General features: G+C 43.0%; 2 protein-coding genes across 10 annotated transcripts in view; one reads left to right on the top strand and one right to left on the bottom strand.

Moving 5' to 3' along the window:
- Window positions 1-27,172, top strand: part of bltp1 (bridge-like lipid transfer protein family member 1) — a 79,930-nt gene that overhangs the window by 14,325 nt on the left and 38,433 nt on the right. For 8 of the 9 annotated variants that reach the window (XM_085391735.1, XM_085391734.1, XM_085391730.1 and 5 more), the window contains exons 16-47: window positions 81-178; window positions 385-569; window positions 6,568-6,674; window positions 6,775-6,983; window positions 7,148-7,366; window positions 7,695-7,832; window positions 10,964-11,140; window positions 11,347-11,475; window positions 12,074-12,193; window positions 12,310-12,638; window positions 13,270-13,520; window positions 13,756-13,999; window positions 14,166-14,657; window positions 15,825-16,098; window positions 16,200-16,337; window positions 16,500-16,570; window positions 16,855-17,028; window positions 17,513-17,633; window positions 17,790-17,939; window positions 18,404-18,531; window positions 18,977-19,179; window positions 19,365-19,571; window positions 19,696-19,907; window positions 21,001-21,152; window positions 21,517-21,667; window positions 21,842-21,994; window positions 22,161-22,401; window positions 22,630-22,778; window positions 23,420-23,651; window positions 24,126-24,275; window positions 26,336-26,520; window positions 26,951-27,126. In XM_085391735.1, the coding sequence (XP_085247861.1) occupies window positions 81-178; window positions 385-569; window positions 6,568-6,674; window positions 6,775-6,983; window positions 7,148-7,366; window positions 7,695-7,832; window positions 10,964-11,140; window positions 11,347-11,475; window positions 12,074-12,193; window positions 12,310-12,638; window positions 13,270-13,520; window positions 13,756-13,999; window positions 14,166-14,657; window positions 15,825-16,098; window positions 16,200-16,337; window positions 16,500-16,570; window positions 16,855-17,028; window positions 17,513-17,633; window positions 17,790-17,939; window positions 18,404-18,531; window positions 18,977-19,179; window positions 19,365-19,571; window positions 19,696-19,907; window positions 21,001-21,152; window positions 21,517-21,667; window positions 21,842-21,994; window positions 22,161-22,401; window positions 22,630-22,778; window positions 23,420-23,651; window positions 24,126-24,275; window positions 26,336-26,520; window positions 26,951-27,126 (5,965 nt within the window). The remainder of the gene's footprint in view (window positions 1-80; window positions 179-384; window positions 570-6,567; window positions 6,675-6,774; window positions 6,984-7,147; window positions 7,367-7,694; window positions 7,833-10,963; window positions 11,141-11,346; window positions 11,476-12,073; window positions 12,194-12,309; window positions 12,639-13,269; window positions 13,521-13,755; window positions 14,000-14,165; window positions 14,658-15,824; window positions 16,099-16,199; window positions 16,338-16,499; window positions 16,571-16,854; window positions 17,029-17,512; window positions 17,634-17,789; window positions 17,940-18,403; window positions 18,532-18,976; window positions 19,180-19,364; window positions 19,572-19,695; window positions 19,908-21,000; window positions 21,153-21,516; window positions 21,668-21,841; window positions 21,995-22,160; window positions 22,402-22,629; window positions 22,779-23,419; window positions 23,652-24,125; window positions 24,276-26,335; window positions 26,521-26,950; window positions 27,127-27,172) is intronic. The other variant, XM_085391728.1, reaches the window with a different exon arrangement.
- Window positions 2,876-5,157, bottom strand: LOC146646428 (uncharacterized). The gene is made up of 3 exons (XM_085392182.1): window positions 4,683-5,157; window positions 3,648-4,652; window positions 2,876-3,526 (listed from the first exon to the last, which is right to left on the bottom strand). The coding sequence occupies exons 1-3, from the start codon at window positions 5,121-5,123 to the stop codon at window positions 2,876-2,878; spliced, it is 2,097 nt and encodes a 698-aa protein (XP_085248308.1). The 5' UTR covers window positions 5,124-5,157.

Here is a 27,172-nt window from a genome sequence, read left to right as displayed (position 1 = left end):
TACATCTTACAGTATATGTATACTCTACTTAATCCTAGGAGGACAGCAAACTAATCAATTGCATTATTGATCTTCTATAGTGTACCTAGCAGCCTGCGGCGAGACGCTCAATATAGACTTCACTTTGCCTTTCAATGAGTTTGTTCCAACCACCTGCCATACCCGCTTCAGCTTAAAGGTGAGTGAATCGGTTTATAGTTTATTCCAAAAATAAATATCCAATAGAGAACTATTTTTTTTTTATGTAGTTGTAAAGGATTTTCTTATTTAAAAAACATTTCAAAGCAGTATTTTATAGATACAGATTTATTTGCTCTTTACTCACAAATGTGACTCCAGAAGATGTGTAGGTGCATTAATGTTCGCGTACTTTGTCCTCCTCAGGCGGAAGATACAGACATGCGACTTTCCCTGCCAGAGTGCCATCCGAGCCGCTGCCCCCTGCTCACCCTGGCCAAAGACTACCAGAACATGAAGCTGCCCCCAGACATGTTCATGCCGGGGGAGAATCAAGGAGCTCCTCCTCCCAAAGCCGCCAAGTCGAGGTGGAGGAACATCACCCGCGCAGAGTGAGTTAAGGCCAGGAATCATTTCTCTCTAGTTGTGGGGGAACAAAGTGAGTGCGTTAGCAAAGAGTATGATGACTCACCACCGTAACATCTCTTACTTCTGAGGTAAAAAGATAGTAGGTGGTAATTTCAAGTAAGAGTAGCACTAACCTGCACTTTTCATGCTGTGGTCTGATCAGTTGTTGCTGCCATGTTGGTTTGAAGTGACATGAAGTAGACTTTGTTTTAATGGAGCTCGTTTCTACTCAGAAAAGGGACCTTTTGAGAAGCATGAATACATCTTATGCAAGATGAAGCTGCAGTTGTGTGCCATTTAAGTCAAAAGTAGTAAATACAGACATTAAAAATTAAAAATAAGCCTTGCACTGTTGCAGTCATATCTTGTTATTTCATGAACAGTAATTGTAAAAGCGTGGATAGCTTACAGATATCACATCTCGCAAACCCTCCGTTTTTTTTTTTTTTTTTGTTTTGTTTTTTTTTTTGTTTTAACCCCCGAGGGTGTTTCTATTCTCGATTTAGGAAATATCACCACTCTTACTTGCATATCTCGTGTTCTGAGATATTTTAGGGTGTCTTGCATGCACATGTTTAAGGGCTGCACATCAAATTTTTAGTGATGTTCAAAGCAGAGTAATGCGCGGGCTGTTCCAAATGCTTCAGTTTGTATTTCTTGAAGTAGGTGATGGGGGATTCTGAGGTCTCCTTTTTTTTCTTTACGCCATTTCTTTTTATTTATTTATTTTAGTTTATTCACTGCATGAATTAAGATTTGAATCCAGAAATGGCGTGATACATGTTTTCCTTTTTGTTTTGTTTGCTGTGGAACAACCTCAAAGATTTTATACCCACATTTTTAAAAAGGCAGCAAACTGTTCTTGTCATCAACTGTTATCCTTTTCTCTCCCCACGGAGCTTTGTTTTAATACAGTGCCTCAATTCTTACCTGCATCTGGTCACAGCACTTGTTTCCAAAATGATTCTACCTTCTGTGCAGATGTTGTTTTCTTCTGATGACATAAAGAAGTGGGGTGCTGCTGCTGTACTATCTAAATGTTCTTATATGTGTAAGCCTTACCCAAGCATTGTACTGGTCTGAGGTGGAGAGGAGAGAGCGGAGCGGGAAAAGAGAAACTGCGATTAATGGTCAATCTATTGTTCCGTGTACGGCCACAAGCTGTGGGTAGTGACCGAAAGAAAGAAATTGCTGAAATGAGCTTTCACCAAAGGGTATCTGTGGCTCTCGGTTAGCAGTAAGGTGAAGAACTCGGTCATTCGAGAGGAGCTCAGAGTAGAGCAGCTGCTCTTCCACATCAAAAGGAGGCAGCTGAGGTGCTTCAGGTGTCTGAGTACTATGCCCCCCAGATGAGGTATTTCAGTCGTGGCAAATGTTATGACCGAGTGAGTGGGGCAAACTATTTGTTACGTTTATTTACTTGCCGGGACCAGAACGTAACATATTCCTTGGCCCCACTCACTTCCCACCCACACACAAACCCCAACAACGACACCTTTTTTAAGTATTTAAGCAGCCATTTATTTTCATCAGCAGTGAGCAATGCCAAAACAATAAACAAAACTCCCTATAAAACAATCCCTAGTCTTCCCTACACCAAAATAAAAGAAGCCCAAACAAAAGACAAGTCACTTACCTAACTATCTAACGAAAAACAGGAGAAAACTTGTTCAACAAAAGAAAACGGCTTCTCACGCCTACTAGGCTGCGACAGTGAAAGTTATACAGCAAAGGAACAAAAAAGTGACCGCCACTGGTTAACTTATTTACAATTATTTACATGGCAAGGCTAGAGGTACACGTGAATACTCCAGCCTGCACTACAATGACACAACCCACAACTCTGTGACCGAGTCAACGGGGTTCCAAACAGCACTCCCAGGTGACTGTCATCCGGACGTTAAGTACTGGAGGTGGTCCATCAATTATCCAGTCGGAAGGTGTGTAGAGACTCCACCCAGATACCTAGCAGCCACGCCCAGGTGTCCACCTCCTAGGAGAGAAAAAAGGGAAAATACCGCCACCATCCTCCGGTGGGAGGCACAACACCAACAAACACATCACTGGGTCATAACAGTTTCCCCCACCCAAAAAAAATCAAACATCCAACCCCACACAAAGATGTTTGATTTACGACCTAGAGAGGGCATCAGCCATAACATTCTCTAAGCTCTTATATATTGGATCTCAATGTTGAAATCCTGTAGGAGTAAGGACCAACGCATGAGGCGCTGGTTGCTGTTTTAGAAATGTTCTAGAAAAGAAACAGACTGGGTGGTCAATGCCATTTTCATCCTCCTGCACGAGCACTGCACCCGCCCCCAAAACACTGGCGTCCACCTCTGAATCCTTGGCCCCTCAGGAACCGCCCAGGGACACCAAAAGTCTCCAGATTGCGCTTTCGCTCCTCTGCCCACGTCAGTCTGAGCCCATTATCAGATGAGATGTTGTCAAAGAAAAACTTTGCTTTGTCATAGTAGCACTTTGGACCAAAATGATCCTCCCCTGAACTCAGCTGCAACCCCTCCTTTTCCCTTCCCTCAAAATTCCCATCCTTTAGATTCAGCCCCTCCTGTAACTTCTTCTCAAGCGCCTCCTTAATGAATTGCGCGTTGGAGGAATCAAAATCAAAGTCTGTGTCAAATTTAAGGGTGGGAGATGGAGCATTAGCCACCATCAGCTGGCCTCTTCTGCGGTCCCTATGCCGTCGAGGTCCTTGTCTTTTTCTAGCAGGTGGCCTGGTTTCAGCATTTTGCTGCTGCTGTTGCTGGGATCCACTCGCACCTCTCCTCTGCCTAAATGTCTTTACACTGACGGTTTGAACAGCCTTTGATGTGGCACGATCGAAACCACTGTTATCTGTAAGTGGTATATCGACTACTTCTGGCGACGGAAAAACTGTGCCGCCAGCTAGATCGTTTCCCAAGATGATGTCAAATACCTGCAACCGGTAACTGGGGCCGCACCCCAAGCTTAACCTCACCAGACAAAAACTGAGACGAAAGCTGCACCAAGTGTAAAGGAACCCGTATTACACACATCCTAACTCCCCAGGCTAATACATCCGCCCCACAACAGGATTGAGCTGAAAACGGTAAGACCCCCTCACGAATGAGCGACTGTTTCGCACCAGTGTCTCGCAAAATACTGACAGGAGTCCGCCGATCTTCTCCTATCAAGGAAACAAAGCCGTTTGACACAAACGGCTTAAACTCCTTATCTACTTTATCATTTTCGGGGGCCATCACCTCCCCCCAAGTAGGAGAGTTTGTCTGTAGAAGGTTTATTGGGGAAGGAGATGTACCCTGCCTGGTCATTTCTTTTCTCTTCAGAGCAGGGCAAACCGCAATAAGGTGTCCCTGCTCATGGCAAAAAAAACACACGCGGTTCTCAATGGATGAGGGGATGGCACGGCGGGTGCCCCTTGGAGACCATCTGGGCGGGCTACTGGAAGACGGAAAACTGTGAGCAGGAACCGAAAACACCACTTTGTGTGTCAACACAAACTCATCAGCCCGTATAGCAGCAGCGGCGAGAGTCGTAACCTTCTGTTCGTTTAAGTAGGTTACCACAGTGTCTGGTAGTTGATTTTTAAACTCTTCTAACGTCACCAACTCACGCAGGTCTTCCAAGGTTTTTACTTCTGTAGCATGACACCACTTATCAAACAGAGTTTTCTTTTCTCTGGCAAACTCCACATAGGTCTGGTTGGCGGATTTTTTCCCATCCCTAAATCTCTGCCTGTAAGCCTCTGGCACAAGCTCGTAAGCGCGTAGGACAGCAGCCTTCACCATATCATAGTCAAAACTGTCCTCCAGAGAAAGAGCGGTGCATACCTCTTGAGCTTTCCCCACCAATCTACATTGGAGTAAAAGAGACCACACATCCTTTGGCCAGTGCAGCGCACCTGCGATACGTTCAAACACTGTGAAATACGAATCCACCTCAGTTTCCCGAAACGCCGGCACCATTTTGATGTGTTTACTCACATCAAAGCCACCACCTGGCATCGGGGCCGGTGGCTGCGGAGATGGCGACTGCGGGGATGATGACTCCGGGGAGGGTACCTGCGGGGATGATGACTCCGGAGAGGGTACCTGCGGGGATGGTGACTGCGGGGCTAACCGAGGTACAGGAGGGCTGGCAGACACAGAGGCTCCCCTCTCTACCTCCAGAGCCCTGATCCTCAAGTGCATAGCGTCCACCTCCAACTGCTGTTTCTTTAGCTCCACCTCCTTAATGCGCAGCGTTAATTGCAGCTCCTCCACAGAAGGGCTAGGCGGAAAAGGGAGATTTTTCAGTGGGGCAGAAACACCAGCAACAGCCCCCAGCTCAACCCCCCCTGCAGGACCCGGCTCACCAAACAACCCCCTGTCCGTCAACTGGACACACAGGAGCTCCCTAAGCTCTTTCTTCTTCGCAGTCAACGGCACAGTCACGTCAAAGAATTCAGCAACAAGCAAGAGGTCAGCCTTTTTACACCTGTCCAACTTCTCCGCAGACGGGCTCAGAGTGAAGTCCTCCAACTTAAACTCCATCCTAACACACACACCCCCCCCACAAGAAAAAACCGCCAACCAAAAAAAACAAGCCACAAAAAGAACACAAAAGAGACGAGCCCCCAATATGTTACGTTCTGGTCCCGGCAAGTAAATAAACGTAACAAATAGTTTGCCCCACTCACTTCCCACCCACACACAAACCCCAACAACGACACCTTTTTTAAGTATTTAAGCAGCCATTTATTTTCATCAGCAGTGAGCAATGCCAAAACAATAAACAAAACTCCCTATAAAACAATCCCTAGTCTTCCCTACACCAAAATAAAAGAAGCCCAAACAAAAGACAAGTCACTTACCTAACTATCTAACGAAAAACAGGAGAAAACTTGTTCAACAAAAGAAAACGGCTTCTCACGCCTACTAGGCTGCGACAGTGAAAGTTATACAGCAAAGGAACAAAAAAGTGACCGCCACTGGTTAACTTATTTACAATTATTTACATGGCAAGGCTAGAGGTACACGTGAATACTCCAGCCTGCACTACAATGACACAACCCACAACTCTGTGACCGAGTCAACGGGGTTCCAAACAGCACTCCCAGGTGACTGTCATCCGGACGTTAAGTACTGGAGGTGGTCCATCAATTATCCAGTCGGAAGGTGTGTAGAGACTCCACCCAGATACCTAGCAGCCACGCCCAGGTGTCCACCTCCTAGGAGAGAAAAAAGGGAAAATACCGCCACCATCCTCCGGTGGGAGGCACAACACCAACAAACACATCACTGGGTCATAACACAAACCTGCCCAGGATACACTGGAGATATTGTCTCTTGGCTGTCATGGGAAAGTCTCTGTCCAGTTAGAGGGGTTGGTGCAGGTGACTGAGGAGACGAAGGTCTGGTTAGACTCCTAGCCCCACAAAGATGTATGTATGGATGTGTAGCAAGGTTTAAAAGCTAACTTACCTATTTATCAAGCTTCAAATTTATCTTGTATTGTGATATTTTGTACAGTAAATGCTTTACTTGTCAAAACTCATCAGGTTATGTGTTTTGCTCACATTAGAGATTAGTGTTGACAAACTAGGAATTGAGCCTGGGCTTGTTATGCAAATGTGTAAACCACTCGGTCAGTGGGAGTTTAAAGAGATTGTAAAGATCCTTTGCTATTTAGGCAGCACATGCACATGCCTTGTGCACTGGGTACATGATAACCAACATCCAGATCATTTATTATACATGACCCACAGGCGCAGCACTGTCAGACACCCAATAACCCCCTGGGAGGTTACGATCGAATACTTTCTGAGCCGGCACGCTGTGTGCTACCGAGAAATCAGGCGTGACCTATTTGCTGCGTCTGCTGTGTCCTCGGATGAACGGGTCATGAAGCAAACGATAAAGTGTAAAATCCATCTGAAATGGTGATAAAGCATTATGACTGTGCTCTGAGTGTCCGTGTTTCTCGTCCTTACATCAGATCTGGTTGGGTAGATTGCTGGAGTGTGCCCAACTTTTTGCTTATCATTGACTACACCTGGCACCCCATTTATCCCCAGAAGGCTGATGAGCAACTCAAACAGTCATGTAAGCTAACTGCTCAGTATGAGTTCTTTAAAATCTGTCATCATTGTTTACATTCGTGTGTAGATACTGTTGTTTTACCTCGCTCTGATTATTTTCCCAGTTTCTGAGATGGAGGAATCCATGCTATCGGCTTTGCGGCCCCCAGAACACACCTCAGTGGCTCACACATCTGCTTCAGCGCCCCACAGTCGGGCAACCACTGACCCCTCAGAGCTGCCCCCTGACAGACTTCATGTGGAAATGGAAATGTCACCAGATTCTCAAATAATTCTCTATGGGCCTTTGCTCCGAGCTCTGATTTCCATCAAGGTACCGAAATTCTTACTATGACTTACTATGTAGTCACTGAACCAATTTATTAATAGACACTTCATAACATAAGCACCAAGTAAGCATAAGAGGAATGAAATCATGAAAAAGTTGCCCTTTTTTTTAAACAATTTTCTAATCCCCCTCATATTTTGTTCTCACAGGAAAATTATTTTGGCGAGGATGACATGTACACAGACTTCGAGGAAGCCGTGTCGAGCCCTGTGTTGTCCACTTCTACTTCCTCGGGCCTTGGCTGGTCTCCACTGGGAATGGAAGACAGCGAACATAAAGAAACCTCAGACATCCATCCCCTTGACCTGCGGCCCTGGGACATCACCGTGCTCATTAACCTCTACAAAGTTCACGGCCGGCTGCCAGTGGTAAGACTGATGACACAAGTAGTTGAGAACGAGGGGTGGGGAGCAGAGTTAGTGCACAGAATATGGTTATGAAGCATTTGCTCACTGCAGTGGGAAACAGTCAAGTGTAAGACGAACAAAATAAGCCATTTTTAAAGTATAGTAATCAGTTACTAAATATTGTGTTTTAATTGGTAAAAGAAAAATGGAAGAATGTAAATTTGCATCAGGTAGACAGATTGTATACCTTCGATAATATACATTAATTATCTTTGATCAGTAGGTTTCCATCAGTGTGTGTCTGTGCTGATGACTCAGTATGTTTGCTTACTGTATCTGGGCTCTACAGCACTGCAGCAGCGAGGGTCCCGAAGCTCCATCCGGCTTCTTGGAGCGGCTGTGTTTTGAGATGAAAAAGGGCTACAAGGAGACAAAGCTTCAGCTGCTCCTGTCCCCTGTTCACATCTTTGTCAGTGACAACTACCAGGTATTAGACTCACCTACCTGCTGACGCTGGGCTCCTGTGATTTATGGAGTTTCCTAAATATATAAGTATTAGACTAGATCTGATTGGTCTTAGACACTTCTAGTCCCATCTTTGTGTATTTCCAGCAAACAATTCTTCTATTTCACTCCCTCTACGCCTTTCAGTGACGCAAGGCACCTGCATCTTAGTGCTACACTATTTTTGGACTCCCAGACCACATTCCTATTTAGAGGGCTGTCCTGCAGGAGAGCACAGAGTTACACTTTATCATGTTAATGCAGCTATAGTGAGTAAACATAAATGAATAACTGAAGTTAAAACAGCATTAGAGCACATCTGCTCAACTTCTCAGTATTTCAGCTGAACCTTCAGATTGTTTTTATACAAGCTAAGATTAAGTATCGTCACAACAGGCTAATTCGATACATTAAGTAGATCTTAATCACTGGTTGGTGAATACTATGCAACTCATGTCTACCTTTGTGGTTTTTAAAATATTTTAAAATATTTACAGAAAATTTATATCGTTATCGGGATGATAGATGTCTTATATTGGGATATGAGATTTTGGTCATATCGCACAGCCCTAGTGTCCACACACATATATGTTTGTTTGTTTTCTTCTTCTTCTTCTTCTTCTTCTTCTTTTTTTTAAATATAGATATACAGCTTTAGTTTAAGAATCTCTGTCCTCATGAAAATCCAAACACCTTTGTCAAGTTCTGTCAAGGAAACAACAGGTGATGATATAACCCCTAAGAAATGTTGGCCTATTGGCAGCCTGATGGAGCAGTAACACAGTGCAAAGTCTGATGTCAGATAAGGAGAGGTGTAAGTCTTTGTTTGTCATGTCCACATGTAAATGCAGAAACTGAGTTTGTGAAAATCTCCACACTGGAAGGTGTTTTTCAAAAGCTGTTTACCCAAATGTGGACAATAAACTGAGACGTCCAGGGTGCTGGTGTAATTTACTTTTCTCATACTAATCACATTTGGCCAAAGTTCTTTAACTTAAGCAAATTCTGCCATTTCTTCACTCTTTCCTTTAAACTGACAGCAGTTGTGTTTTGTAGTATTTTCAGTGCAATTTTGCTATTAACTTGAATTTATTCAGATATTACTTGAAACCACTTAAGTCAAGCAACTATATGGCTTTGCATTTTAATTGAGTCAGCAATAAAAAAACAAACTGACTTTTTTTAAAAATTTAGGCTGAAAGGGCAATTCAGTCCTTCAAAAACCATAAAAGCTGCTGTAGATGTTGCATAATGTGAATCGCGCTTGCTATTAGGGCTGAACGATTATGGAAAATAATCTAATTGCGATTTTTTGCCCCAATATTGCGATTGCGATGCGATATGCGATTATTTTTTAAGGTCTTTGTCTTCTGTATTATTAAACAAAGACAAGCAATACATCATATAGTATGGCCAATACTATATTACATTAATTTTAAACTGTTCTTTCCTGGAAGACAGACCTCTGTTATGATGACATGAGGTGATGCATGAATTGATGACTGACATTTTTATTTAACTTCTTCAATCACAACAGTATATTTGAACATACACAATAGTTTATTTTTAGCTTACAAACATCTGAGCATAAAGTGCTGGCAAGGAACCCTGGTGTAAACATTAAAATTAAAGTCAGTACAATGTGCAGATTGCAGAAATATACATAAAAAAAATCAGTGGCTTTACCACACTCAGTTTTTCGACATCTGTGAACTACTAGACAGTCATTCAATTAAAAAATAATATTAAATAAATAAAACTAATAAATAAAAAATACACACATCTTACTGATCTCTGCAGTCAGTAACATTACACATAAAGTGCAAACATAATAGCAATTGTATAAACACACACACAAACACGCCTTTAAAATTTAAAGGCGTGAAACTGGACGGTCTAGCCTTCTGAATCAGAAGGCTAGTTCTGATTAGCGTCACCGCTGTCTCGGTGGAGTTTAATAAACTCGGCCGTCTGCTTCTTGCTATCTAAAATATAACCAGACACTGGTGTAAATTCTCGACTGTCTCATACTTCTGTTTAATAAGTTTTCTGTTTGACGTTTAGTCAGCTGTGTGAAAACCAAGGAGGAACCCACCCGGGGGATTAATAAAGTTTTATTTTATCTAATCTAATAACTTTAATCTCAGCCAAACCGATTTACTCACGAACAAACAAAACACTGAAAAAAGCCCAACAATAACATTTTTAGGTTGTCTAAGTGACTTATATATTACGTTTAACCCGAGCAGCGAAACTCCGCGGTGATCTGAAAATGATGTGCCGGGAGTTGTGCCGTTCTCGGCCGCATCAGTAACCCTCGAGCTCCCGGCTAGCTGTCGAGCTGGTGGGTAGCAGACGCCTCTGAAAACGTCGAAGCACTTTTGCAAATATGGGATATCTTGATAAACCGAGCAGATATTTGATGTTTACACAACTACTTTCTCGCCTGAAAATATGTTAAAAGTTTATTTTGTGACCCAGAAAGATTAGTATGAGTAATTTTAAAACTTAGTAGCGGCCGCCATTGCTGGAAACTGGAGTTTGGCTGGGCCGCGCTATGAATTCTGGGATATGGTAGTAATTTGGACAGCCTTCGGCGCGTCGCTGTGACGTAATCGGTCTACAAATGCGGCCTCAGGAGGATGCAGCCCATGAATTTGGACATGTCCAGAGTATAATCGCAGCCTTTGCGGTTAGAAAATTGCACTTGATCATGTCGCGATATTATCGCAAATGCGATATATCGTTCAGCCCTACTTGCTATAGCCGCATATTTACATAAGCAGCTGCATATTGTGCAACTGCACAGAATTTGTAATCTTTAGCTGTGTTAGATCCTATTTGCTGCTGAGTTAATAACTTTCACTAATCCTCAACAGAGAATGTGTTTTCATCTCCCTCCCTTGGCTAGATCTTTCACTAATCCTCAACAGAGAATGTGTTTTCATCTCCCTCCCTTGGCTAGATAATATGCACTCTTTAAATCTGGAATACGGAAAATCTGGAGGCTTATTAAAGAACGTTGTCACAGGTTACACGTTAGGGGGAAAAAAAGCATCGTGTCATATCAATTTATGATGGTTTTGTAAGTGCAAATCCTTTCTTTTGTGACAGCGTCCCACAGCTGATGGGGTGTTGAGAGACGGCCACCTGAGTCTGTCTGGCCTACAGATGAGGGCCCATGCCATGTTCTCCGCTCAGGGCCTTCCTCTGGGCAGTGACACACTGGAGTATGCATGGCTTATTGATATGCAGGCTGGGGGACTCACTGGGAGGGTCACTGTTCCACAGGTGTGTGAGTCTGTTTTATTAACTGGAATTAAACACCAGTACAGTAGAAATCAAACCCGCGTTTGCAAATTTTAAAGAAATGTGCAAATTTTTACTTAAAAGCTTGTCAGAGTGTGCTGTGCTATAATGTTTTTCATGCTTCAAACCCCCGTAATCACTGTATCTATTTTATTTTCTTGTTACTGTTTTTCGTGGTGATTATTTAGGTGGCCAGCATGATTGAGTGGGCTAAGACTTTCCTTTTCCACGTGTTCTCCCGGGAGTTCCAGCTAGAACAACCCAAGCCCTCTGTCATCTGCCAGCACGGTGTTGATCGTCGCATCTGCGATGCCAAGGTGCAGCCAGACAGCATACAATGAAATACTGCGTGATATTTGAGACTCATTTCTAAACACATTTTCACTTTCTCTGCTGTCAGGCTCCGGTTTGAACTAGTTAGCAGTCGTGTGTCTGAATTGCTTACTGGAAGCTGCTAAATTAGATCATTATGGCTGATGGCTGCTTTTTGTGAGATTTGAATGCTGGTCCGAGCTGTCCTTTGTGAAATGAAATGTTCAAATGAGACCAGAAAATAAACTGAGACCACTTTGAGCCTTTCTTTAATGATGCATGACTCAGAAAGTGCACTTTTTCTCACAGAAAAACAAAGTCTGAGAAAAAAGTCTAACCCGTATCTATTTATCTGCTTGGAACAGCTGTACATACACAGCACCATGATGTATAAAATGATGGAACATGTCTCACAAAGTGTCTTGTCTGTATACGAATACTAACAAGGATATTTTTGAAAATGCTGCCTAAAAGCCCTCATTAGTGTCTAAGCCACTGTGTCTACAGGCTGTGCAGCAGTATTTAAAGCATAGTCTAACACTAAACAGCAGCTTGGCTTTTAGGTTCAAAAGTTTCTGCTACTAAATGATGGTTGTCTTTCAGTTGAGCTGCCTCCCCGGTCACTGTCGCACATCCGAGGAGCTGAAGTACACCATGACCCGCCTGGCCATGGATGGAGTTGACCTCTTCATTGTCGAGCATGGCTGTGCTGCCAGTATCAAGGTAATGAGCGTAAAAAAACCAAAACTCTGAAGCTATAACTGTTTAACTTCAGAATGTTTCTTTTTCTATACTTTTTGAGGATCTTCTCTGTTTTCTCTCTTCTTCCCCACCTCCAGACGGGCATTATTCGTGTAGCCAACTGTAACCTGCACAACCAGGCAGTGGGCGAGGGCATCAGCGCTGTGGTGCAGGATGTAAACATCCGGCAGTACATTGAACAACAACACGCTGAAGTGACCAGGCTGCAGCCGGCTGGACAGGGTCAAGGTCCGGGTCAGCCGTTGGGTCTCGGTCAGCCGCCTTTGCTGCGACGTTCTGTCTGGCTGGAGGCGGGTGCAGTCAACCTGAACCTCATCACGGCAGATATTGCCCTGGCTGCTGACCACCCAGCCAAATGTGAAGTGCAGAGGCAATTTCTGGAACTGCACGATGCTCAAACCAAAAGGTAGAAGAAAACAAATCTAAGCATTTTGTTTTCCAAGCCACTATTTAAAAAAAGAAAAAAGTTAAATTTGTTTTTTTTATCTCAGCTTTCCAGCAGTGCGGTCACTAGCACCCATGAGATAAATGGGAGACCAGTAATAATTGCAGGTTTTGGAGAATGTAAAAGCTGACATTTCTTTTCAGAGGGGGACTGACTCACACTTTGAATCACACTCCTCTAGAATGTGTCACTGAGACAGTTGTGAAGCTATTCAACTCATTTACATGTTGTTCATTGTATTTCGTCATTTACAGTATCCTGACTCATTAAACATGATATCAGACTAGAGTTTTGGTCACTTGCTGTGATTCTGAATGGAATAATTAAGAATCTGTTAAGGAACCAGTGCTAGTGAAGTGCTTTGTTTTCAGTCTTATATTCCAGCATGTGTATTATTACTGTAGGTAAATGTTACAGGTACATTTTATTGTCAAGGTCCCAGTATGAATGACTGGATAAAATCAGGCGTACAGCAGGGAAAGAAACCCCCCCTTTTTTTTTTTTTTTTTTTTTCAGCTAAGAAAGAGAGCCCCAAAACTATTTTTCTTATTTACTCAATTTCTCTTATTTTATTCACTCCTCTTTTCCTCAGACTCTGGTTCCTGTGGCCAGAGGATGCCAGCATTCGGAACAAGCGAAACAGGAACCGCTGTGGCTGCCTCGGTGGCTGCAGGTTCTTTGGAGGTACCAACATGGGGCTGGACTTCTTCAAGCTAGAAGATCTGATGCCCTCCTCCTCATCTGCATTCTCTTCATCCAGCACCGAGTCAGACATGTGTTACGGCCAATCTTTGCTACAGCCTGGGGAGTGTATCATTACAAAGGAAACGCCCAAAGTGGATGGTAAGATTTATTCTTTATTTTCTACTATCAACAAGAGTGACTCTCCTTTTAAGGAAAAAAACAAAGAATAATTGCAATCTTTTTAATTCATAAGCAAACGAAATGGAACCTCTCTGACTAAACAAGACCCTGCAGGAAGAATGCGTTTCCTTTTCTGTCCAAGGTTCGATGACTGAGGGTGTTTTAGATAAGCAATATGTTGATGTACATACATTTTTTAATCCCTCTCATTTAGGAGGGAAGGCGGTTGGACTGAAAACAGACACACACTCTCCTTGTCTGCCTCCTGAGCTGCCTGAGAGACATGGTCAGCAACACCTGAGTCTCCAGGTGCCCCAACGATCCCACAGCTCGGCCTCTTCCTCTGAAGAAAACAGCTCCTCCAGTGCTGCTTTACCCTTACTGGCAGGAGAGAGAGATTCCCCCTCGCCAAGCACAGAGGAACGCGTGTTCCCCATGAATGGCAAAAGCCCTGCTGAGTGAGTAGCACATTCATGCAATTTACTGTGGTCCAAAAATTCTGAACCCCAAATATTGAACTCTTCTAGTTATGTTCATGTATTAGATATAAAGTGTTGAAGTTTTCCCTCTATATATTTCCTGTCATGCCTCCTGAATGCTGCATTTTCCCCGGTTTCTTTGCAGCACCCTAGGGGAAGTCCCAGAAGTATCACCGGTCTCACCCAACAGCTCCCAGGACCGCTCCTCAGTGCGCTCACCCCTCTGCTCTCCTCTCAAGCGTCAGTCCTCTGTGCACTCTGGTCGGCTGGGCAGCACCAAGAGCCTGTCGGCGGCCGTTTTCACAGATAAGCCGCCACCGGTGTTGTCTGGAGGCGTGCAGTTCAGCAGCGAGGTTTCCCGCAGCGATGAGAACGTCTTGGATTCCCCCCATCAGCGTAGAAGCTACGGCTCCTTTCCTTTCACGCCATCAGCGGACTCGAACACCTTCCATCAGTACCGCTCTGCCGACTCCAGCATGTCAGTGGCCGACAGCGAGGCCTACTTCTCCGCTGCTGAGGACTTTGAGCCAATCAGCAGCGCTGACGAGGGACCGGGGACTTACCCAGGACGCAAAAAGAAGAGGAGGCAGCAGATGCAGCAGCCTCAGCAGCCACCGTATCACATGGAGAACTACAGGTCAGATGAGATGATGACATACTTTAGAAAATGGAGCGTGCAATATTTTCCAAATGTCGCTAAGCCCCAGGGAAGCTTGCAAAAGTTCTCAAAGTTAAAGAGTTTGAAAATTTGAGAGCAAGAGCATGGTCAGATCATGTACAAGGTTAAGCATGGGGATTAAGGAGATGGTAGACTGAAGACAGCTCACAGTAACATCAAAGTTTCTCTCATTTTCTCTCATTTTCTCAAAGAGTCGAATTTCCCAGAGGAACCCACCCGAGGGATTAATAAAGTTCTATCTTATCGTATTTCTCCTCTCTAAGAGCAGATGAATTAATGACCTGTTTAGAAAAGTTCTGACCTTGCTGCATTTCTTTCAAAGTGCTGCCCCTTTTAAATAATAATAATGAGCAGTTGTAAAGAATTTGTTTTAATATATATTGTACATGTTAAGATTCAAACTCTGTTGAAATACACCAAGAGAATGAGTGGTTTCACTTGAAGTTTGAAGGTAGCTGGAGTTGGAAGCAAATTCAGAGACCTTTTAAAAACAAGTAACTAGAAGACCTTCAATCTTTACAATGATTGTAAAATGGCTCGATTCAACTATGAGTTAGAATACTTGAACCGTGTTATGCAATTTTTATCTTTAATACCAAACTAGTTGCAAATATCAATGTGTAAAGCAACTTGGCCTGAAGCTGAATACGGTGCAGCTTTATTTTATTACTGCGATTCAATCATGCATGCACGGCTGAACGTCATGGAGGGGATTTGAACAAATGAGATGTTTGATCCACGGCAGCCACTCACTGCAGGTATGTTTCGCAAATTGGATTTCGCTCTCGTTCTGAAACTACCTCCTCATTTCTCTGCTGCCTTAAATTGCCCTCGCATTGATTTCAGCACGCTTTTTTTGATTGATACAGCGTCCACGAAAACATAAATAATCAATTCGCTCTCGTGAAAAGTTTCACTCGTGGAAACTATGAAAGCATAAAGCTGAATTCAAGAGCATAAAACTGCACACGGACGTTCTCAACATTTTGGTTCACAACTAAGCTTTCAAAGGATTTTTGCTTTTAGATGAAATGAAAGACCGTTTTGCACCAAAACACTGACATCTTTTTAATCACTTGACAAATTAATTTAAGTCCTTTTTATTCATATTTTGTCCTGCCACAGCCGAAGCTCCATCTACCACAGTGTTGAGGGTCCCCTCACGTACGTTCTCAATGGGGAGCTGATCACTGAACCACGTCCTCTGCCGATGCCTCCTACACTCCCTCCACTGCCGCCTCAGCCCCTGCCCAGCCACACATCTCAGGCCTCCTTTGTCTCAGCCCTGGCAATGGAGGAGGAAAGCTCAGTGGAGGCAGAAAAGATGGCGGAACCGGGCCCGGTAACTCGACAGCCTCACGTCATGGCGTGTTACCAGAACTACCTAGCCCACTACCAGGTAAATTCTTTAGCATTACACCCCTGATGGAAAATTCGTTCATCTATAGCCTGACATTATGATTTGATTATTATCCCTATATTTAACTTTACCTCTGCTAGGTCTCAAATTGGTCTGTCAAACAACCCACCAATAAAAGAACCTCAAAGTCTTCGCTGCATCGCCCCCTTGATCTGGACACGCCTACCAGCGAGGAGAGCTCTGGCTCTTTTGACCAGCTCTCCATCCCAAGCTTTAAGGTCTTTATCTTAATAGTATTAGTCTTCATGTAGTGAGATTACTGACTCAGTCCACATGTATTATTTCCTCTGTAATGCTGTTAATGCTGGCATTGTGCCTCTATGTCCATTATTCACTCAGACCATCAGTTTAAGAATGGGCCTGTTTCTTATACATTACAGGTAATAAAGCACGGCCTCTCAGCCAGCTTGCTGTTAGACAGAGGTGTTCAGCTGATGGGTGAGAACAACAGGTATTTGACCTTCATCATTATCAGTTGAAAAATTCTCATAGGAACGTGTGGGCTGTTTTTTTTTTGTTTTTGTTTTTTTTTGCTTTAAAATCATAGATTTTTCCAATAACTTTTAATTATGAAGTTACTGTATTGCCGCTCAGCTTCATGGCATTGTTTTCTTTTTATCAGCCAGTAATGTGTCAGCCACCATTACTAATTATACTCTACAACACACAAGTTGCAGTCCTTTGAGGTTGCAGCTTCTTCTATGTTTGCTTTAAGCTTTCTTCATATCTCTACAGTACCCCGTATACACCCCTGGATAAGAGGGCCATGGAGAACACAGATGAGGACACAACCACAGATGACTGGTCTCTGGAGCAGCCCCTAGCTCAGACCAGAACCACTGCCATTGTGGAGGTGAAAGGAGCCATCAACGTGGTGCTCACACCTCTTGTGGCTGAATCCCTGGACAGGTAGTTACGACGCTTATCAGACAGAGTTAGCTGGCCTGGAACATTTCTGTTGTCAGGCTGCCTCATTAGCCACATCTCCTTTAGAAATGGGTTTTTAATACTGGTCTGAAAAACCAGATTATAAAGATAATCTCATGACTGCCAAAAAACTCTTTCTCACACTGCACTTTCTTAGTTTCCGGTTATTTTTAGCCTGAGGCTAAGATTTGACCTTAAGCCAGTTTAATCCCTCTGCACAATGAAACTTGGATCTAAAATTCTGCTGACAGAGCTTCAGAGTCTGGTTCTTTTCTTGATTGTTTAGCAGTGGGAATCTTTAGTTTGCCAGAGGCCAGCAGCACTGGGTTGGAAATGTTCTAAAAGACATTAATCACTTGTTCAGTTTGGAGCCTTTACAGTTTTTTGCAGATAGATAAAACTTGTATCAACTCTTTCTATAAAACTAGAAGTTTTCTAATAGCTCTGTGTACTTGGTTTGTTTCAGGTACATCGAGTCCATGGCCCACTTTGCAAGCATCCGACACCCAGCAGCTATTCTGGATGACCTGCACGGGAAAGTCCTCAATGAAGCCTATCAGATCAGCAAATCTACCGTCACTGAGTCTGTAAGTACAGCAAGTCACAGCGCAGAGCAACAACAGCTTAACATTTAAAATGTTGAGAGATTTAATAAAATCTCTGCCTTAGCTTAAAAGTGAGTAGAAGCGGGGTTTATTGCCTGTTGACTCTTGTCCCTCTATTTTGGGTCTGGATCCGCACAGAGCCAAACAGGCAAGCAGGAGCATAAGCTGTCCAAGACGGAGGGCACGACCCCTGGTTCCCTAAACATCTCCCATGGCCAGACAGACCTGTCTGTCAAACCAGATAATGTGAAAATCAAGGGCCTCCAAGCCAACGTGTCCATCCCCAAGGTGAGACCTGTGACCCAGAATAATGAGAGGCCAGTGGCTGTCCTAAAAAATATGCTCTAGCCACAAGGGGTCGGGAGCAAGCACAGAATCATGAGCACTACTGCAGATCCCTTTATACTGAAACAATGAATATGCAGTAGTTTCTGATTTTAATGTGGAGTATTTTAATAACAGCTTAGTGTTATTTAGCTGCTTGTTTATTATTTTCATTTTACTGTGGAGCTATAGATTTGGAAACATGGCCCTTTCCGAAGTTTCAGACGCCATTCGATTATACAAGCATTTTACAATTCCTCTGAATGGAATGTGTATGACTACTTAAATGACTACTATCATACTTTGTCTTGTTATTCTGGACACAAGTATTTCTGAATGTTTGATTTTGAAGAGCAATGTTTTTCCCACACAGCATTTAACTTCAAGTTGGATTTGTGTTTCTTTCTCTTGTTGTCGTTTATGTGCAGGTGAACCTTTGCCTCCTGCAGGCCTCTGTAGAGGAAGGGTCACCATCTTGCTCCAGTAAGAGTGTCACACATGTGTCTCTAGTGGCACTATGCTTTGACAGGATTGCCACCCAGTTCAGGATGAACAGGTAATGTCTCCAGCTCTTGTCATGACATTGTATGTGTTTGTGTGCTTACAGTCTTACAGTGACTAAGCTTTTTGGAGTGTGTATGCCCGGGGCAAATATCCTCGTTTGACACGCTCGGTTTGACACACTCCATCACGTTTGGTTGTTGGATTGCTTTTTATAAATAAATAAATAAATAAATAAATAAATATATATATATATATATATATATATATATATATATATATATATATATATATATATATATATATATATATATATATATATATATATATATATATATATTTTTGTTTTTTAGGAGTGCTAGGTCAGTAAGATTTAAGAATTCAACCTAATTCAGATTTTTTTTTGTTTGATTAAAAACAGGAGATGTGCAGAGTATGAAATCAACTAAATTTACATTATAAAGATTTTTAACATGCACATTTTCCGCTGGTGCTTTCAGGGGAATTGTAGAAGAGACTCCCAACACCACAGAGCATGGCCGACCCTCTGTCATGTTTGAGAAGTACGCTTCAGCCACTAAGATGCAGCCTCAGTCTTCGGGCTCTTTGCGCTCCAACGCTGGCATCGAGAAAGGCAAAGAGATTGCTGCAAGACTTAATATCCACCGAATCCACAGCCAGCTCCGAGGCCTGGACTCCACAGGTTGGCTTTGCAGAACAGAAGTCTTATTTGAACATCACTCCAACCTCTTTGTTACAACGCTGTGTAACGATGTGGAAAGATTTGCTCTTATTTGACCTTCGCTATCAAGATTCGCTGGATTTTAGCACATGTTGTTTTTATAAGGTTTGTAGCATTTTCTAATAGTTGTGTTACTTCTTCTTCAGCTGTAGATATTGGCACATGTGCTATCACAGCAATTCCTTTTGAGAAGTCCAAAGTTCTCTTTGGCCTGGAGGAAATGGAGGAGTTTTCACTGGTGGATGAAACTGATGCCCAGGCAACAGCAGGCGATCTGGGCCGTTCTGCCACATCTCTGGAGAAATGGGGCTGGATCATGTTTGAATGTGGCATTGAGAATCTCACAGTCAAAGGTAAGTCAATGCAGGCTCCTTAAACATATATCCTGACTAAGTTTGCTCCTGGAAATCTGAATATTCTGATTTAGATGACGGCTTTTCTGTAGCCATTTATAAATGTGTTACACTTGTTTTGCAGGGGGCCGTCAGTCAGGAGCTATTCTTTACAATGCGTTCGGTGTGATGGGGCGCTCAGACGCGGGAGGGAAGACAGGAATGTCAAAGTCCAACGGTTCAACCGGCTCTCAGACAGGAAGCGGTTATAGTACTGATATGTCTGATGACAACCTCCCACATGATGCTGTCAGTCCAGCCTCTGATGTTAATGAGCACTCAGACTCAGACGACCAGGTGAGAAACCAGAAAGTCTTCTAACCTGTGAAGTGGCTAAAAAAATGAGCATAACTCTGATGGCTTTTTGGTTAGGGTGAAACGACTAATTGCCATGACAGTAAGATATAGGCCACTGCACAATAAAGAGTGATACCAAAGTGGTTCTGGTAATAAACAGCATAACAGGAAGTTTAACCAAAATCATAAACTGTAACAATAATGCATTTGTAAGGGGGTTGAAGGGCAGCTGCATTGAAAAGATGAGGTTACTGAAGAAGTGAGATATTCATCTAAAAGGCAGAAGTGTGAGAAACAGCAAGACACAACATGTTCATCTTGCTTGAGCAGGCAGGCAGAATTTTCACAGCCGACAGGTGTTTCCAGATGTGATGCTTAAATTTTTCTGCAGAAGCATGAAACAGCCCGAGGACCGAAAAGCGAGTGAAGCTGGCAAAAAACGCATCAGTCTGACTTTGCTTCAGAATCAAACACTGTTTTGCAGTGCCATCAGCTCCGATCTGGCAAAAAAATAAACCAAAAAAAGCAAACAGTAGGATCCTGTTGCACCGTTTCTTATGGAAGACTCGCAGGAACAAACAAATGCTGTGAAAAACATGTATCTACAGTTTGTCCCCCACGCTCTTGATGAAGAGGGAGTGGAGCACTGTGCAGGTTCCTCACAGGGGCTTTATTTCTGAAAATAGATTTCAGTCAGAATCATTTTAATGCTCCGAATCAAAGTCAGATAAGTGTTCATTTCCATATTCCTCGCAGGATATGTATCATCACTATAGAATTTATCCTGAACAACTAGGCAACAAGCTAACAGTGTCATAAAAAAGTGCAAAAGCTCTGCTGTCTTTAATGGACAACAGTCTGATTCAGATTTGTTTTGCTCACATGAAAGTTAAAACAATAAAATTAATGTTCAGATATGTGCAAAAAAAAAAAGTCAAACTTATTTCTCACCCACGAGAAAAAAAGATACAACAACCTTGCATACATTTTATTGAATCTGAAAAATGATCTGTGATAGGAAATGGAGCTCTACATGGAGGAGAGCCATAAATCCATTACCTCCTGTTAAATCCTCTTCACTTCTGCTCTGCAGGACGAAGGGGTCGAATCAGACGACCTGAAGAAAGACCTTCCTCTCATGCCCCCACCGCCTGACTCCAGCAGCATGAAACTGACCATTAGAGAGATCTGGTTCAGTTTTGCTGCTCCCACCAATGTGCGGTCCGCCTCACAGGCCATCTCCAGGTAGGGCTCTGTGATGCCTGTATGACTATACACTGTACAGAAAAGCTGTATTAAAATCACACCAGCTCTTTTCTTTACGTCAGCCACTTTTCATCATCGTCTGTCTGAAGCACGATAAACTGATTAGTCATTCTCTTTTAGTTTTAAGTTGAGTTGTGAATTTCCTCATTATTTAGCCTACTGTGCTTGGCATCTGCACTAGAAAATAAAGAAACAAAGCAATTCTTAACCACTTGCAGTTGCAGGCATATTAATTTAAATGCAGTGCCTTTTAACCTATAAACTTTGCAGAAGTCTGATTATATTTTTGGTTGTAATGAGCAGTGGTTATTAAGGTGACTGTTGTGTCTGTGTGTGTTTATAGGCAGTTGAATCTTCTCAGCACAGCCACACCTGCCATTGGCGCCTGGTTGGTTCCCATTGACCAGCTCAAATCGTCACTTCGGAAACTGGACATGGAGGGCACGCTACGTGTTTGTGCAGTCATGGGCTGCATCATGACCGAGGCTCTGGAGGTTAGGAGCACATATGTGTATACATCAGGAGTATAGGGTCTCCTGGTTGAATTGCTATTTCAAAACATTTTCTTAAGTGAGCTTAATATAATGGAAAAAACATTTAAAACAGTTATAATTCCCAGCAACAGATGCTTTTATTTATTTATTTATTTATTTCTCAATCCCCAACAGAAAAAGAGCATCCACATCCCGATCAGGAGCAAGTACAACCGCGTGACCAAACGAGCCCGCTACCTCCACGAGAACCCCTCCTGCATGCTTTGTAACATCCTGCACCGCTACCTGCAACAAGCTGACTACTCCGTCATAGAGGAAGCTACTATGGTTAGTACGAGCCCTTCTCTTCTGTTGCACTGCTGCAGGATCATAACATGATCATGTGTAGTGTAGCCTCAAACGTCTCTTTTCTCTTGTCTTCTCTGCATTATTTAAATGAATCTGTTGTGAGTGTGAAACAGTGGCGCTGATCTCTCCTCTCCTTTTACCCCAGAATGATGGGGTTCCAGCCCTGGTCACTCTAAAGAAAGGTTTGGTAGCATTGGCCAGGCAGTGGATGAAATTCATCGTGGTAACTCAGGGTTTCAAGGCTATTGGTCTGATGAGGCCCAACCAGCTTACCAAACCCAAGGAGCCTCAGCAGAACCAGGGTGACACAATTTTGGGACTGGACAATGGAGCTGCTCTGCAGAGTGACACCAGCGCGGATGGAGCTGAATTTGAATTCGATGCAGGTGGGAAACTACAGCTTTCACAGTGCTAATAATATTGTGAGGCACCCATCTGTTGCCACAGATGGGCTGTGAAACTCTTGACCTTTACTTTGTCAGTGTTTGCAAAGATGTGTTATAGACTGATACCACTAGTTTGCTGAAAGGAGCTCTGGGGTTGAGTGACAGACTGTTCAACCTCTTTAAAGGATTTTTTTTTTCAGAGTTTTATTTTGTGTTGTTATTTTTAAGCCACAGTGAGTGAACACACGATGTTGCTGGAGGTAGCATGCAGCCGCCCCCCACCGAAGGAAGCCAACTCTGGTCCTGTGAGCGGAGTGGAGATCATGAGGAAACTTTCCAAGTCGCATACACACAACGAGTCTGTGCTCAGAATAAAGGTATGAGTTTCGGTTTTATGTCATGCATTCGTATACAAAGCAGGCTGTAAAGATGGACGATGCACAACTGATGGACGTACTTTCTTGTAATGAAAAAAATCTTCAGAGATTGTGGATTTCACACGTTTGGATTGTCGGTTGGATGAAATGAGGAATTTTAGGTTGTCGTGAGAGATTCAATGACTCTCTGAAGAGAGTCATTGTTTTTTGGTTTTATTTTTTCTGACATTTCAAAACCCAAGGTTGCATAATGATAGTCTGGTTTACATAAACACTTTGCAAAGGTAGTAGCTCTCCACTGCAGACTGATTGTGCTGTCTTGACTGTGGTATGAAGGTGATTCTGCTTTTGGAAAGCCAGGAGGGATTAGAGCTTAACACTGAGTGACGAGGTGACATTTTCCTCTCTCCTAAATTAAAGTGTGATGTGTTTATACAGTATTTTTTTTCTTTTTTAGACAACTCGGCTCTTTTGTCTAAAAAGTATTACCTCAGCTTTAGGTTCAGCCATGTTCATAATGTTGCCAGACGAAGTTTATCCCACCTGTCGCTGAACTAGAACGGGCTCTGGCAGCTTGAGGAAAAAATTATATAGTGTGAACACAAACTCCTCTCAGCAATCTGTACATTTGTCATACCCAGGGTTCGCATCCCTACCAGTCGCTGAGCTACACCAGCGGTGACACAGCAGCTGACTCACCCGCCCATGTGAGCCGCGCAGGCCTGCCAGCCAAGGACAGCCCCAGGAAGGAGAGCCTTCTGAGCAACCTGACGGGCAGCTTTCGGAGTCTGCACAATCTGCTGGAGGGCACGCCCCAGAGGAACGAGCCGTCTGCCGCCACCGCAACCAAGAGCAGCTCGCTCACTCGCACAGGTGCTCGCACTCGACTGCTATTTTGTTGTACCGCTGCTAACTGCAGTATGGGGAAGGTTCTGGTAAAAGTCGATCATTAGCTTGAACTTGATTTTCATCACAGCTTCAAACAATCTAGTTGCATTTCTGTTCCAACAGTGACCTCTGCTGTTCAGCAATGTCAGTAATGAATAAACTGCGGCGTGCTCTTAAATCCGCCACCAGCTCACTGTGAACAAATATGTAGAGAGAGAGAGATTTTCACTTAAACCCAAGAAGGACAAAGATGAGAAATAAAAGCTGTAAAAAATAGATTAGAATATGTTTTTAAGGTGTGAAAGTGGGAACATTGTGGAAACACCTCCTTATACGCATTATCCACGTGCTGACTGTAAAAGATGAATTGTGCATGAACAGCAGTCAATCCAAGTGTAATGTTGAGGTTTTTGTAGTCTGTTCCGTGATGCAATATACTCTCAATCTCTCCTTGTTTAGGGACAGACATGCTGACTGAGCACCCGCTGCTGTCGGAGCCCTCCTCTGTCAGCTTTTACAACTGGATGTCCAACGCTGTGAGCAACAAGACGGGGGCTGGAGTCCAGGAGTCTCCGGTCAACCGCTCCCAGCACAACAGTCTACAGACAGGTGAGACACAATGAGCTTAATAGAGGATGATTTTGTTTTGCTATATAATGCTCTATTTTATGCATTTTTGTTATGATGATATTGGAATAGATAAAACAATTATTAACACATTCACTCTTGCGGTAACAGTTCAAAGTTTTCTGTAATGTTGTTTCAGTAGCCTCACTGGGTTCTTCTGTCAACCCCTGCTACCAGTACCAACCGCTGCCAGATAACAGTCCAGAAGGAGGTCAGGGCTAAGTAGTCACTGAGTGCTGTGCTGATGGTGTTGTTGAACTAATTAGCTGACTAGCAGCTAGTTTGTGATTTTCCCCCCATTAGTTTGTTAGCCATCCAGACCACCTTCATATATACTAGAGAGATATTTTTGATTTATTGCAATGAAAGAAAATTGGAAATTGCATCCCCTTTTTGGTTTGCACGATTTGCAAAATTAGCACAAAAGTCTGCAAAATTCGTAAAAAAAAAAAAAGACAGAAACCAGTTTGTTTTACAAAAGTATGGCATGCTATTGGAGACTAAAATGAAATGAGAAAAGGCTCTACACAGTTTCTGAAGCCTCAGCTCTGAATTTCTGGCTGTTTGTTTTTTTGTTTGTTTTGTTTTGTCTTTTAGTTTTTTTAAGCCAGATGTGACCTATATTTGGATGAGGGTGGAAGACATGGCCTCCATGATCTTATATGTACGAGTCGTTGTTCTCTTAAAAACTCCATCAGGCTTTACTGTCTCTTGCCTCTCCAAAGTTGTGAATTCCCACCAATTAGAGTGATTAATTTAAATTCATCATGCTAGTCTCTTCTTGTGTTTAGTCTTGTTCTTATAAGCCTCTCAAACGGTTCTCACACCTGAATTCTGGATCGTATCAGAAAAACAAGGCGGGGCCCAGGCCCCTGTTGCCATTTCTTACATGTAGTACACAACAGATATCCAAGTCAAGTGTTCTCACTACTGGAAATGCTCTGTGTGGTTTAGATTAAAATGCTGCCTGGGCATGCAACATCCACTTGGTCAGTGTGAATTCATCATTGTCTCAAAGTGCAGAACACATGTAGGACTGAAATGTCAGTGATGCGACTAAAAAGCGTCCTCTGATGGATGTAGTAGGAGCCGGAGTAAAGATTTTTACTGAGGAAGGATGTAACGATGCCTCTGTTCGGGTAGATAAGGGGCTGTAATCCAGGTGTGCCAAGATGAACCCGTATAACAGTTATATATAAGATACAGACAGACGCTTTGCCCCCAGTGTGTCTTGTCTTTTTACCTGTACCACTGGTGCTATTTCAGGTATTTTCAAAACCTTCACATTGCAAAGACCAAATTTCTCCTTGTGGGACAATTAAAGGATTATTATTACTATTCTATTTTTATGTGGTACTAGGACTCCTTTTTGTTTTGTGAGTCTTGAAGTCTATACACCTCAAGTCATGTGGTAGCCTGTTAGCCTCTCTCAGCGTGAAGCTGTGTAAGAAAAGCTCATGTTGTTTCCTCACTGGTACTTTCCTGCAAAACACACTCTCAGTTTAGTGACCTGAAATTTCTCTTATTCCTCACAACACCGCTCTATCCCTCGCTCTGTTACCCTGTACTCCCACTCATCTTCTAAGCTACAAACTGCAGCACTCTGCATTTTGTTTCACTCTCTCTTAATAGCAGTTTATTACTTGGAATCAGCCATGCAAATGACTGAAAAACATTTGTTACCTTCGCAATTGTGGATACATTTGTAAGTGTGTAATGATCGGATTTGTGCCAAAGATGATTAAGTTCGTCGTTATGTAATCACCCAAGTGTGAGCCAATGACAGCACAGCAAATTAGCTGCAGCAGTTTCTCACAAACAAATTAAGTAAGTGTGATGTGGCTGTTTACAGATGCAAATTGTGCATTAAATGGCTGTAAAGTTCCACTTAACGTTCTCTCTTGCTGTCTGTGTAATTCTTTCCAACATGTTTTTTATGAGGAGCTGGAGTGGTAAAGTGCTCTGCTCTCTCACTGCTGCTTGTACGTGTGCCGGCTTTTCTTAATCCACGTGGATCCTAAACCTGCGCTAAACACCCTCAGGTGGGACGTGTAACCTGCCCACCATCCCTTCGGCCTCAGATTTCAACACAGTGCTGTCCAGTGACCAGAACACCCTCGATGGGACCCACTCCCAGCATTCCCAGCACAGCACGAGCCAGGACGACATGGCCGACATTGAAGAGGGGAACCAGTGTCCAGCTGCTGTTCAGCTGGCTGATGCTCAGGTTTGTCTCTAAATCTGTTTTTACACTTTATAATTAGACATGAATTAGTCAGGTAGTTTGTGTGATATCTGCTGCTCACTGATAAGTTTTAGAACTGGTTCAGAAATTGGTTTTTAAATTAGGCTTTTTTATGTTGATGCCGTTAAAGCAGATAAAAGCTAATTCACACTGATTTGCAATTAGTCCGATTTGTTTATCGAGTTAGAAAAAGCTGAATATCGAGCGGGTCTGTTGATAAGGAATCATTCTGTGTTAATATAAATGTCACCTGTCTCATACCGTTCGGCATTCATTGGGCTTTCCATTTCCTTATTTCACCGTTTTATTTTAATTTCATACGCAGATGTCAGACGGATAGAAAGCTTTTAGTTAAGTGTCTACAAAAATATCTTCTTTTCTGTGCGTTGATCGTCTGTTTTCATCCCCTCAGGTTGTTTTTAAGCCTTTACTGAGCTACACAGGCATCCAGGCCCAAGATACCACTCCGCTTAGCTATAAGATGTATTTTGGAGAGCACCTGTCTTTTTCCGGCAACCTCGAGTGCCTCAGAGCAGACATTGCCGACTCTGATACCACCAAGGAGCGCAAAAACAAGCGATCCAGGAGGTAAAACTGTCCTAAAACACGACAGGCACATGTTGCATTACCCATC

The sequence above is a fragment of the Rhamphochromis longiceps genome, linkage group LG19, assembly GCF_057381845.1.
Source record: "Rhamphochromis longiceps isolate RC_006_pf linkage group LG19, R_longiceps_female_GT1.1, whole genome shotgun sequence".
NCBI classification, from domain to species: Eukaryota; Metazoa; Chordata; class Actinopteri; order Cichliformes; family Cichlidae; genus Rhamphochromis; species Rhamphochromis longiceps.
The sequence above is the reverse complement of the archived record's forward strand: the minus strand, read 5'-3'. Positions and strand labels throughout refer to the sequence as shown.